We start from the raw sequence: 15836 nt of genomic DNA, 5'->3' as shown, positions 1-15836 counted from the left end.
CCACCTCACCACCACCCATCCCACGGCCTCTGTACACGTGATATGCAAGTGGTCCTTAAACGGCATCTTTGCACAGCATAAAAGATTAGCACAGAGCAATGAAAACGTATTCTAACTTTGCAGTTACTCATAATTCTGTTCAGAATATATCCATTTAAGTCAAAACATTATTGAAGATATCTTACTGTCTCTGTGCACGTGATATGGGTGGTCTCAAATATATTTTTACATAGTTCTATCAGTATATTTGCAAGCAACAACAAAGATATTTTACTATTTTTCAGGTACTATTATAATTAAGTAAAATAAATATCTATTAGATAATTATTAATGAAGATTACGTAGTTTCACTCTGTGTGTTCTTACGTGTGGCAGGGGTGTGTGTGTGTGCGTGTGTGCGGCCCCGCTGTCTGCCTTAGCAACTCGTCAGACCGGGTTGTTGTAGTTGCTATCAAAAGTAGAAGATAGGAATTGTTGCAGACAGCTGTCACAGCCGGTAAGAGGTGTGTGGCATCAGAAGGTGGAGGCTAGTGCAGCTTCTGGGGGCTGACAGGGAAAGGGACTAGGGAAAGGCGTGATTTAATTCTTCCCAAGTTACCTCTACTGTGACACTGGAAAATGATGTTCGACGGGGACCCAATGAAAGTGGAAGTGCCTAAGATACAGGATGTCCTGGCAAGAGATCCATACCTCAAGCCATATGAAAGAGAGATACGGAGAAGGTAAGAATTCCATTTAAAAAAACATCGTTTAAAGGGTCATTTAAAGACCTTCCCTGTACCAAAGCATTGTACCTTAGGCAAACATTGCTGTGCCTTTATATATGTTACAGGGAATTTGTGTAGCCTGTGATTTCATGAAATCCTTAGGGAATTCGTGAAATGAGTTTGAATTTGGCAGGGTTAATTTAGGTTGCAGTTAGATTGGGATAATCTAGGATTCTAGGTTAAGTTTAGGTTAGATGAGGCTAGGTTAGTTAGGTTAATTTATATGAATGGATAACAGCATTCATCTAAATTAACCTCCCCATCTAACCTAAACTTAACCTAGATTATCTCAGCCTAACCTAACCACTGCTATATTATCCTAACCTTAATCAACCCATCATAAATTAATTCTATCCGTCTATTTCTAGACGCCTCAATCCTGTTCATTTCATGAATTCCCAAGGGATTTCATGAAATAACTGGTTACACAAATTCCCTGTAATATATATACCTGTATCTATCTATCTATCTATCTATATCTATATATATATATATATATATATATATATATATATATATATATATACCGGGTATATATATGTATGTATGTATGTATATTGTACAGTACCATATACCATGAATAATATATATGGATCTGCCAATAAATAGTGTTTTTGTGGTAACTGAAGAATGCTGAGACCACTGTTAAGTGATCTTATGCTTCCATTTTTTTCTCTTTCATGTTTGCTGGCCTATATTTTAAATGGTCTTGCCATATTTCTTTTGTTTGAGTTCCAAGATGAATCCAGAGTATGTTGAGATTGTTTTAGATGACAAGAAACCATTCTGTGGTAGATCTGAGTGAAATTAGCCTATATATATGACATTAGTCAGAATGTAAGATTGATGTTTCCTTTGGTATCATTGTAATTGGTCCTTTGGTAATTTTCTCATTTCAGCCATACTTGACAATAAATATATGGTTTTTCCAATTTATTCCTTTTTTTTTTTAATGTAATTCATTTGATTTTTACCTTTATTTCCATCAGATTTTATGCTAGCATAGCTACAGTACTAGTTTTAGAGATATGGGTATTATTTTACAAGTTGCCAGTATGCAGCTCAGGGATATTCTATCTATCTATCTATAGCCCGACGCCCTAATCCCGCAAAGGGTGGCCACAGACAAAACGCCTCCAAGTCACTCTGTCACCCACCATTTGACTACCCTCCCCCCAACTCACCCCCCCCTCCCTCATATATCTCTCAACTCCATCCCTCCACCTCATCCTCGGTCTACCCTTCCCTCTCCCTCCCTCCACCTCACCTACATACACCCTCTTAGTCAGTCTTTCATTCTCCATTCTCTCCACATGTCCAGGGATATTACCACCATAAATGCATATGGTAGTATAATACCTAAGAATGCTAATAAACCCCCATAACCCCATTCACAAATCGATATTTACAGATATATTGAATTTAATAAAAGTGCCCCCAAATACCATACCTTGGATGTTACCCTGCCAGTTGATGTAAAAAATGCGTGCGTTCATACCCAGCCGCCCACCCAGAGTGCACAGAGCCACCGTGTGTAGGCTATTCATCAGCTCAGTGAACAGAGATAGCTCAGAAGTTATTGTACTGGTTTCAACTTATCAACATGGTAAGGAAACACAACACAGTAAGGAAAATTTTAAAGCAGTAAACAAATACAGCATATACCTAGTGTTCATACTAATTTCGAACTTTGAGCACAGTATAGAGACATGACACTACTTGAGGAAGATTTTAAAGCAGTGAGAAAATACAGAGCAGTATATAGTAATGAACATTGCTGGTTTCATCTATGAACTCAGTAAGATGTGACACTACATGAAGAAAATATGAAAGCAGTGAACAAATGCAGGACAGTATCAAAACTTTCATCCAAAGTTTTCCTTCATGCTGAATGGTAAGTTGTTACTGCTGAAAGCTTTTTTCTATCAGTTTGACCGTCAATTTCAGGTATGGATGCTTCAAGAAACTTCTGGACCATATAAACACAGCAGAAGGAGGATTGGAAAAATTTTCTCGAGGCTATGAATTTTATGGTCTTCATGTCAACCTGGACAACAGCATAACCTGCACTGAGTGGGCACCTCTGGCACAGGGACTCTTCCTTAAAGGAGATTTTAGTAAGCTTCAGCTATATGTTAAATAGTACAATATTTTTCCTTTTGTTGTTACTATAAAGTGTCATCAATTATTTGCTATGAATTGAAAGTTATATGATTGAATCTCTCAACCTCAGGCCTCAAAAATTACAAAACTTTTGGAAGATGAATTAAAATCTTTCTCTTTTATATTCCCAGAGGTGTCAGCATTGTTATTATTTGCACAGGCTAGAAAATGCAAAAAGTAAAAAATGCACATTGGTCATCTTACAGTATATACATGCTTGTGTTCATGTTTCTTAGAGTACGGTAGGAAAATACTCTACAGTGTAAAAAAAAAATCTGTATCCGTAGCGACATTCAGCAGTTCATAAGTACTGTGGATGAGAAGGATCTCTAATTTCTAGCACATCATTAAATGCACTGCTGCTCATCATACCACACTCTGGTAACCTAGTTTAGGGCAAAGCTGTCTTAATAATCCAAACAGAAATAGCTTCAATCTTAATATACAGCATCATGCTTTGCTATTGATGATACAAATCTGTGCTGGTTCCTGGTTCTTGGACAGAAGTTCAGTTGTAATCTGTCTAATTATTCCAGTCTGATTATTCCACAGAGTAGCCTATCACAAGCTGTATATAGGTCTTCTGGTTAATCTTTGCTGAGACTTAGGGAAATATAGTTTGGCAGCATTGTCACTGACTGCCACAAGCAGACGTATGTGTTTATGGAAGGAGAATCAGTGGCTTAAAGAGTTTTTATGATGGAAGTGAGGCAAGTGTAAGAGTATGCCACCACCAGATGTAGATTCATTTTTGGATTAACGGAAGCTGTATCTAACCCTGACAACATGAAAAGTCTCACCTAAACTTAATAAATCTTCTATTAACAGTAAAAAGATTGCAGAATAATGTCGCCTGCCAATTGAAGTGATGATATAATAATGATATCCTTTTACTGAATCCCAGTTTTTGAAGTTGCCAGCTTAGTGCTTTTGCCATCGGATCTAGAAATAGTTACTTTCATCTCATGCTAAATTTTTTGGAGGGACACAAGTCAAGAGTGAGAGCAATGGAAATGAATTATTTGAGAGGAGTATGTGGAGTCACATGGAGAGACAGACTAACAAATGAAGATATGAAGGAGCGTTGTGGTGTGGATGTGATAGGAAGCGTTAGGAGAAACACACTGAGGTGGTTTGGCTGTGTGGAGAGAATGGAGAGTGAGAGACTGACGAAGGGAGTGTATGTGAGTGAGGTGGAGGGAGGGGGAGGCCGAGGATGAGATGGAAGGATGGAGTGGAGAGGTACCGTATATGAGAGCGGAGGTGTGAGCTGGGAGCAGGGCAGTGAAATGGTGGGGGACAGGACGATGTGGGGGTGATTTGTTTGTGGCCACCCCTTACAAGATTGAGGCATCTGGCAATAGATAGATAGTGATTTTTTGGGATGCTCTAGAGATTTTATCAGTATTATTAAGACATAATTTTCTAGTGATTTTTGGAATTTTGTATTCTGTCCCTGGTAATGTAGTATTCTAGCACCTTCTGATTTGACAGTGCTACTTTGATTTCTGTTGAATGCCTTTTTCATCCAATTACTTTTCAGATGGTTGGAACAAGTGTTCTCATCCCTTCAGAAAACTTGACTTTGGGAAATGGGAAATTAATATACCTGCCAATCCAGATGGTTCATGTCCCATCAAACACTTGTCAAAGGTCAAGGTTAGTATGGTATTGACTTTTCTGATGAGATGCAGTTTTACTTCATTCATTCATTCATTCACCATCTAATCCTGTGTTGCCCCATGAAGAACGCAGAAGCCTGGGGCTAGGCAAGTTGGTCCTGACATTTAAGTTGGGAGAGACCAGCCTTACTCATCCGTGAGTGTCATTATGTGAGGAATAAACCCCAACCATCCCTTGGATATAAACCTGCACCGGCTCAATCCGAGTGGAGCTCCATAATTAGCCACAAAACCACCAGGCACCATAATTTGGTTATATGGTTACCACTGAACAAAGTAAATGGCTTCCTGATGTATAGGGAACCATTTGGCTTGTCACTCAGTGTTGAGTCACCCGTCGACAAAAGGAAGAGGAAAGAAGGGCAGAAAAGGAAGGATGGAAAGAAGAAAGGAAAAGGCAGGCACCTGAGAGCAGCACTACTGTATATTGAGTGAGTGGATGGTAAGTGCCCCCACCATACATCATTCCATTTATGTTGCATCATTAAAGCTTGCATTCAGGTGACATATTTTTCATTCTGGTACTGTATTATTCTTTCTTCCATGAGATGATTTTGTATTCTTGACATAGTTCATGAGCCAAAGAGGTCTGATATAACATCAAATAACCCCTTTATGACATGACGTATCACCGTCCATTCATCCATCATCCAATCCTGCGTTGTCCTATGTGGGGCGTAGGAGTCCGGGGCTAGGCAAGTTGGTCCTGACATTTAAGATGGAGTGACCAGCCTCACTCATTCTTGAGTGGCATTACATGAGCAATAAACCCCAACCATCCCTTGGATATAAACCTTCATTGGCTCAATCCCATTGGAGCGCAACAAATAAACATACTAAACCACCAGGCGCCAAAATTTGATTATCTGGTTACCACCCAGCATAGTAAATGGTTTCCTGGTGTACAGGAAACCATTTGGCTTGTCACTCAGTGTAGAGTCACGCACAGGCAGAAGGAAGAGGAAAGAATGAAGAAAAGAAAGACAGAAAACGGAGTGTAAAATCACCTGTGGGCAGAAGGACGAAGAAAGAATGAAGGAAAATACACGAGGATGGAAGGATAAAAGGATGGAGGCGAGGAAAGGGCAGACACTCGAGAGCAGCACTACATTGAGTGAGTGGATGGTGAGTACCCCCACCTACCACAAGGCTCCAAAGTTGAATAAAATCATTTGGAGGTAGCAAGAAGAAAAATGAAAAATTACATCATTGAACAGAAAGAATTATGCCTGTTGCTGTTTGTAGAGTATTTACCTTATTTCAAATGTATAAAGTGCCACCTAATCTTGCGTAAGGGAGGTATATGCTTTGTCTTTGTCAAATGCTAATCTCTGTGAAGACAGCTTAAACCTCCCACCCCCTAAGTGTTCGATAATAAATAAGTCATAAATTTGTTCCCCGCACTACGCACATGTTATTTATTGCTTTCTTCATTGTTACACTCAGGTTGGGGAAAATTTAACCAAGTATCACATGTTCATATGTTTATGATAGGCCAACACATGTAAGCATGTTGGAGCCTGTATAAATGATACAGTACAAAGCATTAATGAATATGAATTTTTCTCTTAAGTCATTGGGCAGTACAGTATACATTTGTACTGGAAGTGAGTACCACTCCCATTTTTATGGTACAGGCAGTTGATTCTATTGGACAAGACCCTTTGATGTTTAACTACTTCACTGCGATGCCATATTTTCCTTTTTATTCTTGCTATCTTCAGATAATTTTATTTAGCTTGAGAGTGAGTTTTTGAAGTGGAGAAGTTAGGTATAACCTTCATTAATCCTTCCAGTGTAAGAGACCTTTCCTGAATTGAAAAGATAATCTGGAACTAGGAAGAATGAACTAAAAAAGATATCACCTGATTGAAGGGATTAGTGGTTTAATTATGCATTAAGTAATGTTTGATGTTTATTACTAAGGTTGTACAGGGATTAAGATTTTTGTCATCATTCAGAAGATACTTTTGCATTGCATGTGGCCATAATCTTATACCATATAGTTCCATAAGCTTGTACAGTCATTATAAATTCATTACTGGTATGAATTGAGTAGTTTATATTTACAAAAAAGCATTAATCTTTAGTAAGTGACTTCTCTTACTACTGTTAAAGTCTTAATTTCTTGATCATTATGGTATGTAATCACTAGTGATTTTAATTTATTAATCATTATGATATGTAATCACTAATATAGTAAGTTTTTGCTAATATGTGCTAATATTTTCCTGCCTAACCAAGAGAACGTGTTTGTATAAAATCCATGAGCAACCTGGCATCATCTTAATTTTAAGCATAATTAAGGTACAAGTACATCTTAACGTTACTTATCAAAACTTGTGTTCTAGATTGGCGTCATGACATCCAAGGATAAGGTAACCATGTTTGGGTTTGCATGAGTGCAGGGGCTTTAATTCCTGGAGTTTCATGGTCTTTGTATTCTGCTGGACACTAACAGGGTGCCAAAAGTGTTTAATTTACTCCTATTTGTATATAAAATGTGCTAATGCTGTAAAAATGTATCAGAATATATATATATATTTTTTGAAAGGCAGTTCCCTTCATGTGTGGTAATATGAAATATCATTATGCAGTACCAGAATATCCATTTAAAGTTGCTTTGTATTTCATCTGATGAAGTTCATTCATTGTATGCTAAAGCAAACATTTGTTCATGCATCACCATCATCCGGATCTCCTTTCCCACCTTAGGGCAGTGTGAGGGGTAACAATGTCCAGACAGCCCAAATTTGCCCAATCCAATGGGCCACGCTTCCGTTGGCTCACCATTCAAGCCCCCGGAATCTTGGCTCTATCTGATATGCCCAAAACATTCACGACGTTCTGTAGCTTCACATAAATGTATCCAATAGAGTCAATCCAGACGCTGTCACGTTAAAAGGGGTGCCAAATCCCAGGTCATGTGCTTCTCCTCACAAAATTCATCCAGCCAGCTCGATCTCTTGTCAGTCCTCTAGCCTCACCGACTTCCAAACCTCTTTTCCTCACACACGCATCCACCATATCCCTATACCTCCTCCTTTGCCTACCTCGCCTCCTCCCTCCTTCATATTCGCTTAGCTATACCTTTTTCACCACTCAACTGTTATCCATTCACTCCTCATGACCGTACCATCTCAGTACACTCTCTTCGATTCTGGTGTCCACAGACTTCCTTACAATACTCCACATCTTTCATGAATCATGTCATTTCATATCCTATCCACTCTCTTTACTCCCCATACATTCCTCAGCAGTCCCATCTCCACTGCTCTCACTCCTGACTTTTCATTTTCATGCCACACCATAGTCTCACATCCATATGTTAAAGTTGACATTAACATTCCGTCATGTAAGCCTCGTACAGCAGCAACACTCAAGCCTCTGTTTCTTATCAAGGCCTTCATTGCACCAGCTACTTTCCTACCTTGTGTCACACTACTTTCCACGTCTTTTGCACATTTTCCTCTTTTCTATCACTGTACCCAGGTATTTGAACTCTCTCACCAATTCCAGTCTTTCTCCATTCACTGCAACATTGCACTGGGAGTCACCTGCTCTCAAAGTAAGAATGACTTTACTCTTTTCTACATTTACTCTCAGTACACGATGCTCACAGACCTCGGCAAAACTGCACTAGTCTACCATGCTCTTGTGTGGTATTTGCAATTAGTACTGCATCATCAGCATACAACAAATTTGAGATATGCCATCTATCGCCATTCATTACCAACACCCTCCATTACTCATGTTTTTACTACTCTCATCACCCCACCAATATATATACAGTATATTGAACAACCATGGGGACATCACACAACCTTATTGCATGCCCACACCAATCGTGAACCATTCACTTAGATGCCCATTAACCCTTACACGTGGTTCAGTACCATCATAGAAACTCTTGACGGCACATAGCAGCTTACCATCTACACTGTACATGCGCAGAATCCTCCACAATCCTTCTCTGTCTATTTTGTCATATGCTTTTTCCTGATCCATGAATGCCATAAACACCTCATAGTCCTTTTCACAAGCCTTCACCATCTGCCTCACTGCAAATATTTGATCCACACATCCTCTGCCACTCCTAAAGCCACCCTGTTCATCACTCACTAGGACTTCTGATATATCTCTTACTTTTTCTACAATAATTCTTCCATATACCTTCCCTACCACACTTAATAAACTTATGCCACGATAATTCTTGCACTTACTTCGCTCACCTTTATTTTTGTACAGGGGTACAATCACTGCCTGTTTCAACTCTACTGGCACACTCATCCATGCCTTCTTACATATCTCCAACAAACACTTCATTCCACTCTCTCCACTACACTTAATCATCTCTGCATACACCTCATCAACCCCAGCTTCTTTCCCATTTTTCAGCTGCTTCACAGCACTCTTCATGTGTGTGAAGGTCATGTTTCCTGGCACTGCATTCCTTCTCTGCACACCCCCAAAACCGGTCATGTTTACAGCCGTTTTGCTCTCTCTATTCCCATTCATCAGGCTTTCAAAATATTCTTTCCATCTGGTATTTACTTCATTTCATGGGTTAATAGTCTACCACCTACATCCTTCACACCTTCACATTTCTTTCCATTATCACTTCTGCATTTCCGCACATCTTTCCAGAATAACCACCTTTTTTCAGAGTAATTTGCATTCACATTTCTTCCTGGATCATTTACCTCCTTCTTTTTCCATTTCACTAGTCTCTTTACATGCTTCTTGCTCACAATATGTTCAGTTCTTATTTCAGTTGAACCCTTGTCCTGTAACCACTCTAGCCACTTCTTCCACTTTTCCTCCACTGCTCTCCTAACCTCTTCAACCCACCATGCTGTACCTTTCTTCTCTGTTGTTACTCTTGCCACACCACTTTAGCATCTCTAAGCAATCCCCATATGCATCCCACATGCTGTCCAGATCCAATTAATTCCAATTCACTTATTCTAACTCCTCTACTTTGGTCCTGTATTCATCTGCCATTTCTTTGATCCTCAGCTTCTTGACTTTCAGTCTTTCTCCCTGACTGTTCCTCTTTCTCCTGGTCCACCTCACTCCTCTCAGCTTGATCTTGCATACCACAATCATATGATCTGACAGACCTCCACGTTGTCCTCTCACGGCCCTTGTATCAGAAACCATTCCCAACATTGACATCTCTATGAGCACGTAATCATTGTGCATTGTACATGTATTAAATGTATTCGTGGTCCAGCATGTTCCATAAAAAAAATAAAAACTGAACTTGCATCCAAAAATTGGCCAGAAACACTAGCAGTACTCCCTCAGTCACATCGAGCTAGGGATAGAAACTTGTCTTGCATTTTACCTCCGATACAGTACGGGCTTTCTCCCTTATACAGTACAGAATAGCTTTCTTCATACATTATAGGCTTTTTTTCGGATGGTGTATGGTACATTATTCCCTGTATAAATTTTATACCTTAGGCAGTATAATTTTCTTTAAGTACGGTAGATCATAACTGAACTATTTTTCATACTTTTAAAAGGTATCTTTTCATACCCACGGGACTGTAGTAAATGTTTGTTTTTATGATTTTATATTATTTTTTTTTATGTTACGGTAGTACATGGTGGTCTTTTTTTTTTTAGGAATTCTGTACCAGAGTGTCCCTTTGTACATGTGTATATGCTTTGGTTTGTATATAAGAATTGGAAAGCTCCTCCATCTTTTGCTTGCAGAATATTTGATGCATGCTTACTGTATATGTATTTTATCAGTCTTTCCTTCATATCATTTGAAGACTGTACGGGAGCAATGATTTGAAATGACATAGTAACTAATTTTTCTTTTATAAATACATGTAAATTATTGTAAAATTAGATTTTTCCTAATATTACTATACACACCTCTAGAATATATACACAGCCAGAAACACTTACATAATTCATTATGCATTTGTGCAGGATACAATTCCTGTTTCAACCCATTCAGTCCCAGTCTCCCCCCCCCCCCATTTTTTTTTTTTTTCTACTAGACGGTTCTACTCAGCTTTTAAGAACACTTTAGAAGCAAAGGGTTAATGAAGATTATATTTAACTTCTCCACTTCCAAAGGTCTTCCCAGCTAAATAATTTGGAAGATTAGAAAAAAATATAAGTTATGTCATTGGACTGAGGGGGTTAAGGCCAGTTTTTATATAAATTTTTAGTTGGTTAATAAGATGGATGGAATAATATTAGTTTCAGTATCCATGTTTTTTCAGTCTTTTTGTCACCAAATCTTTGCCCATTGGAACTCTCACCAGGAACCACAAATATTACTCATACCACGATGACCCTCATAATTCTGTTTTGCATCATAAATGAGAGCTGTATATAGCATATTAGCTGTTGATTAGTACAGGTGGATTAGGTAATGCACTGCACTAAATAAGTTTCAAATGCAGTTATACAGTACATTGCCATGGACATTTAACAGCTGGTGTGAATATTGGGGTGCAGTGAATCATGTTATTGATCTTATGGGGATTGTTATTTGTCTGGAGATTCATTTGCTGTTAATATGATAGCTTGTCATGATCTTGCAGTATATAGAAGCCCCTAATGTCCTCCTTTACTTGTTATCTGCCTTGCCGTTTCTATGTGAGATATTTTCATAATACAGTGCAGTAGTTCATCTTGTGTCTTTATATTCATAGTACTGTCACCTTATATTACAGTGGGGTTGCTAATATAATTCATTTTTCACATGTTAATGTTCTGTACTTACACCTTTCAGTTCATCTGTGATACTAATACATTATTGTTTCGTGGAATCAGGTTTAAAAGTTGAGAAATTACTTTGAGAACGAATGTCCTTTATTGTGTTATCATGTGAACCCATTCCCTACATCCTCCAATCCCAGTTTCTGTATTTAACTACTTGTGCTATTATTGGCCCATTAGTGGTATGTGGTGGCGACCATCATCCACTCACTCGATGTAGTGCTGCCTACTTCTTCCTTAGCCTTTATCATTCTTTTTCTCTGCCTGCCCTCCTCTCTTCCTATTTCTCTCATCTTTCCTGTCACTTCTTATTGCTTTTCTTTCCTTTACAGGTAGCTTTACATTGAGTGACAAGCCAAATGGTTTCCTGTAAGCCAAGAAACCATTTACAATGCTGGGTGGTAACCATATAACGAATCCATACGTGCTCCCTACGTGTCAACAAGTGGGTTGGTGGAGGGTTAGTGCCCCTCCCTGTAAAACAAATAACTCCGAGTCAATTGGCCACCCCTTACGGGATTATGGCATCTGGCAGTAGATAAATAGATAGATAGATGTATGGTTGTACGTAAATGGGGTGTGGTGTGGTGAGGATATGTCCCTTCTCCCCATGGGGCTAAGATACGAATAAATGTGTGTGTATGGATGAGTAAATTGGGAGTTTGTCATCCTGTCTCGGCTACCTCCCTTTCTGTGGGGGAAGCAGTCTAAGTATATATATATATATATATATATATATATATATATATATATATATACTGTATATATATACAGGTATAAACTATATATACCGTATATACAGGTATATATATATATATATATATATATAAAACTACTCACCCTACCCTTGGGTGGGAGAGGAGGTCTGGATGATGACAACGATATAACTATAAATATATATATATATGTGTGTATGTATGTATTTCTAACCCAGTGTTGCCCCATGAGGAGCGTTGGAGCCTTGGGCTAGGCAAGTTGGTCCTGACATTTAAGATGAGAATGACCAGCCTCACTCATCCCTTAGTGGCATTGCGTGAATAGTAAACCCCAACCAACCCTTGGATATAAGCCTATACAGGCTCAATCTTATTGTAGCTCCTTAATTGCCCACTAAACTTCAAGGCACCATAATTTGGTCATATGGCTACCACCCAGCATAGTAAATGAGGCGTCTAGCGGCGGAGTGACGTATGCGCCAAAAATGTCAGATGGTGAGTTATTCCCGCCAATATGTAGGTGGAACTTTCTAGATCCTCCCTGTATAAAACTACATACAAAAAGGATCCTTATGGCTGGTTGGCAGATGGGCAAGTGTTGCATGTTTTAGGCCTTGAAAACCCATAGAGGATGTCTGCTTCCACGTGGCAGAAGGACGTACGCGCCAGAAGCGGCTAGCCATTAGGAGGCCGCGTCTCAGTACTGGCCCCCAGCCTCAGCCAGTCGCCCACCAGCAGAGTTACCATATCTAGCATTATTATATTCTTTTAGCATAATTTTGATGAAATTTTTGAATCTGGAATATTTTTCAGCATATTAGAAGTTTTAGCATAATTAAGACTGGAATGGAATGATTTTAGAATAATTTTATAAAAGCTATAAATCAGAGAGAGAGAGAGAGAGTTGGGCGGGTAGCTGATTGGCAAATGAATGAGTGTTGCCATACTGATACCTTAAGAACGGTATTATGAGAGTACTTCCTCGATGAGTAACCCCCCCCCTCCCTCCACACAACATGAACATGCACAACAGATGAGAACTGGATTGGTGAATACTGAAATTATAATATTAAGCACCCAGAATCACTCTATAGATTAGATAACTCATGTAATAATCCAGGAAAATAGATTTAATTAAAAAATTATGATATATAAATTAATTAAAAATAAAAAAAAATGCATTATTAATATAAAATTTTCACAATATATTAATTTTTATGTTTACTTTTATTTGGATCACATAATTATAACCCATGTTAATATTTTTGTGTATGACCCCCAATGGGGGGGTGTGCACTTGTGTGTTTGGTTTTGGTTTGTTATTTTTTCCGAACAGTGAATTCTTGAAATTGCATTTTTTGAGAGCATTACATTGATATAAAACAACATTAGTTTTTTCTTTATACCTTTTATATACACATTCTTCAAATTTAAGCTTTACCTGAAAGTAACCCCCTGGCGCATACGTTACTCTGTCGCTAGACGCTTCAAATGGTTTCCTGGTGTACAGGAAACCATTTGGTTTGCACTCAGTGTAGAGTCACCTGTAGACAGAAGGAAGAGGAAATAATGAAGGAAAGAAAGACAGCAAAGGAAGGATGGGAAGGAAGGAGGGAATAGAGGAAAGGACAGGCACCTAAGAGCAGCACAACATCAAGTGAGTGGATGGTGAGCGATGTATACATTTTTTAAATTAACTTTTTACGTTCATATTCACATCATATAGGTCTCGCCCATGCCAGCGTTTGTGCCCCTTCCCCATGCCAGTGCCCTACTCACTACTCTTCATATCGTTGTGCTCCCTGTCTCTTTTCTTCCTTGAGCCAGTCAAACTCCAGCTCTTCACACCATCTCCAGCTCCTCATCATACTTTCACTTTTAAGCCTACCCTTCAGCTTATCACCACACCCTGTCCTTTCGTCCTCTCCCCAACTATTTTCCATTCTATCCATTCACTCTACTCAGAGACATCACCATAGCTCCTCCATTCATGCTCTCTCCAACTCTTTCTTCTTCTCCCCAATCATTTACTATACTTTCACCTTTCACTCCACCTGCAATTCATCGCCCTACCCTCTCCTTTTATCCTCCACCCAACCAATTACCATGCTCTGGCTGCATTTTCAATTTTCATGTTGACAGGTCGGGGTACTGACACCAAAGGATGCTATGGGGGACCGGCTGTGTCCATGGGCCTCATATGTAGTGCAGCCTCCTAAGACTGAGGGCACTGCTTTTGACCATCACTTTTGGAATCCTCCCCCTGACCAGGTACAGTGGTGTTCTCATTATTTCTCATGCAATTTTACTTTATTTAAGCAACTCTTAATCCATTTTATTATCATATCTTCCCTAATCCCTTCATAACCTATTCTTATCATCAGTTTCATTTATTGTCGCTCTCTTGCGACTTACTGTCATCTTAAACTCTCAGGCTCTTGTCACTCTCAGCTGATAATAATAATAATTCATCCATCCATCCATCCATCCATCCTTCCATCAACTAATCCTGTGTTACCCCATGAGGGGGGGTAGGAGCCCAAGACTAGGCAGGTTGGTCCTGACATTTAACCCTATCAGGTTTCTGGGTCGCGCAGATTGTCTGTGCTAGAGTCAGCTGCTCTCGCGCTGACCCACATCTTCGTGCCGCGGTATTTTTCTCTGATTGCTCCGTGTAAATACACTTTTTCTGATAGAATGTTGGTTTTGATGTCATTTTAAAGCTGAATAGGTGTACTTTATTGAAGTATGTTCAAAAAGGAAAACAGAGAAATAAACAAACTGACAAGTTGAAGTTAGGCAAAAACCAAAAATTTTATACCTTGCTGGAGAAAAATATTTGGCTAAATAAAACTAATAAAGATACATAAATCTGGTTTAAACTATTCAAACTACAGTAAATTACCATTGTAGTGATAGTTAGGTTATGGTTATTTCTGCATTTCATTGTGCAGTAAAGCAAAAGGAAAAAGATGCAGAAGTTTTTATGATTCTTGGCCGCAAATTCACTTCGTTATCCTTTTCTTTGGTCAGTCTGTGTAAATACACTTTTCATGGTAGAATGTTGGTTTTGGTGTTATTTTAAAGTTGAATAGTTTTACTTTATTGTAGTATGCCCAAGAAAGGAAAACAAAAAAAAATAAAAAGTCAAAGGGACGAATTGAAGTTTGGCCAAAACCAAAAATTTTGTACATTACCATAGAAAAATACTTGGCAAAAAAAAAAAATAATTATTATAAAGATATATACTGTACAGTACATGAATCTGGTTTAAACCATGCAAAATGACAATAAATTACCTCTACAATGATATACAGATTATGGTTATTTCTGCATTTTCTTGCGTGGTTAAGCGAAAGGAAAAAGATGCATGATTTTGTATGGTTCTCGGCCGCATATTCACTTAGTGATTTTTTTTTCTTTGATCGATGTGTGTAAATATACTTTTCATGATAGAATGCTGGTTTTGGTGTCATTTTAAAGCTGAATACTTTTACTTATCATAGTACAGTATGTTAAAAAATGGAAAACAATGATATTAAAATGTCAAAATGAGGAGGTGAAGTTAGGCAAAAAACAAAAATTTCATACCATGCCTTAGAAAAGTATTTGCCAAGAATAAATAATAAGGAGACAGAGACATGTGTCATACCAGCTAAGTGGTACCTGCCAGGCATAGAGCAAACATTCCATGACGTCACACTCGAGTCTCCTTTTATGACGTATAAACGCGATTTATGGTGAATGATTTACTAAAG

General features: G+C 38.6%; 1 protein-coding gene across 2 annotated transcripts in view; it reads left to right on the top strand.

Annotated features, from left to right (window-relative positions):
* The first annotated feature begins 414 nt into the window (after positions 1 to 414).
* Positions 415 to 15836, top strand: part of AGBE (1,4-alpha-glucan-branching enzyme) — a 29570-nt gene continuing 14148 nt past the window's right edge. The window contains exons 1-5 of one of the 2 annotated variants that reach the window (XM_080279852.1): positions 415 to 722; positions 2715 to 2884; positions 4474 to 4589; positions 6964 to 6990; positions 14221 to 14349. In XM_080279852.1, coding sequence (XP_080135978.1) covers positions 619 to 722; positions 2715 to 2884; positions 4474 to 4589; positions 6964 to 6990; positions 14221 to 14349 — 546 coding nt within the window. In that variant the 5' untranslated portion in view covers positions 415 to 618. The remainder of the gene's footprint in view (positions 723 to 2714; positions 2885 to 4473; positions 4590 to 6963; positions 6991 to 14220; positions 14350 to 15836) is intronic. The other variant, XM_080279853.1, reaches the window with a different exon arrangement.

Source organism: Coenobita brevimanus, chromosome 80 (assembly GCF_032717465.1).
Source record: "Coenobita brevimanus isolate Jiangsu-jjx chromosome 80, ASM3271746v2, whole genome shotgun sequence".
In the NCBI taxonomy this organism is placed as follows: domain Eukaryota; kingdom Metazoa; phylum Arthropoda; class Malacostraca; order Decapoda; family Coenobitidae; genus Coenobita; species Coenobita brevimanus.
Note: the sequence above shows the minus strand (reverse complement) of the source record. Positions and strands in the feature narration are given on the sequence as shown.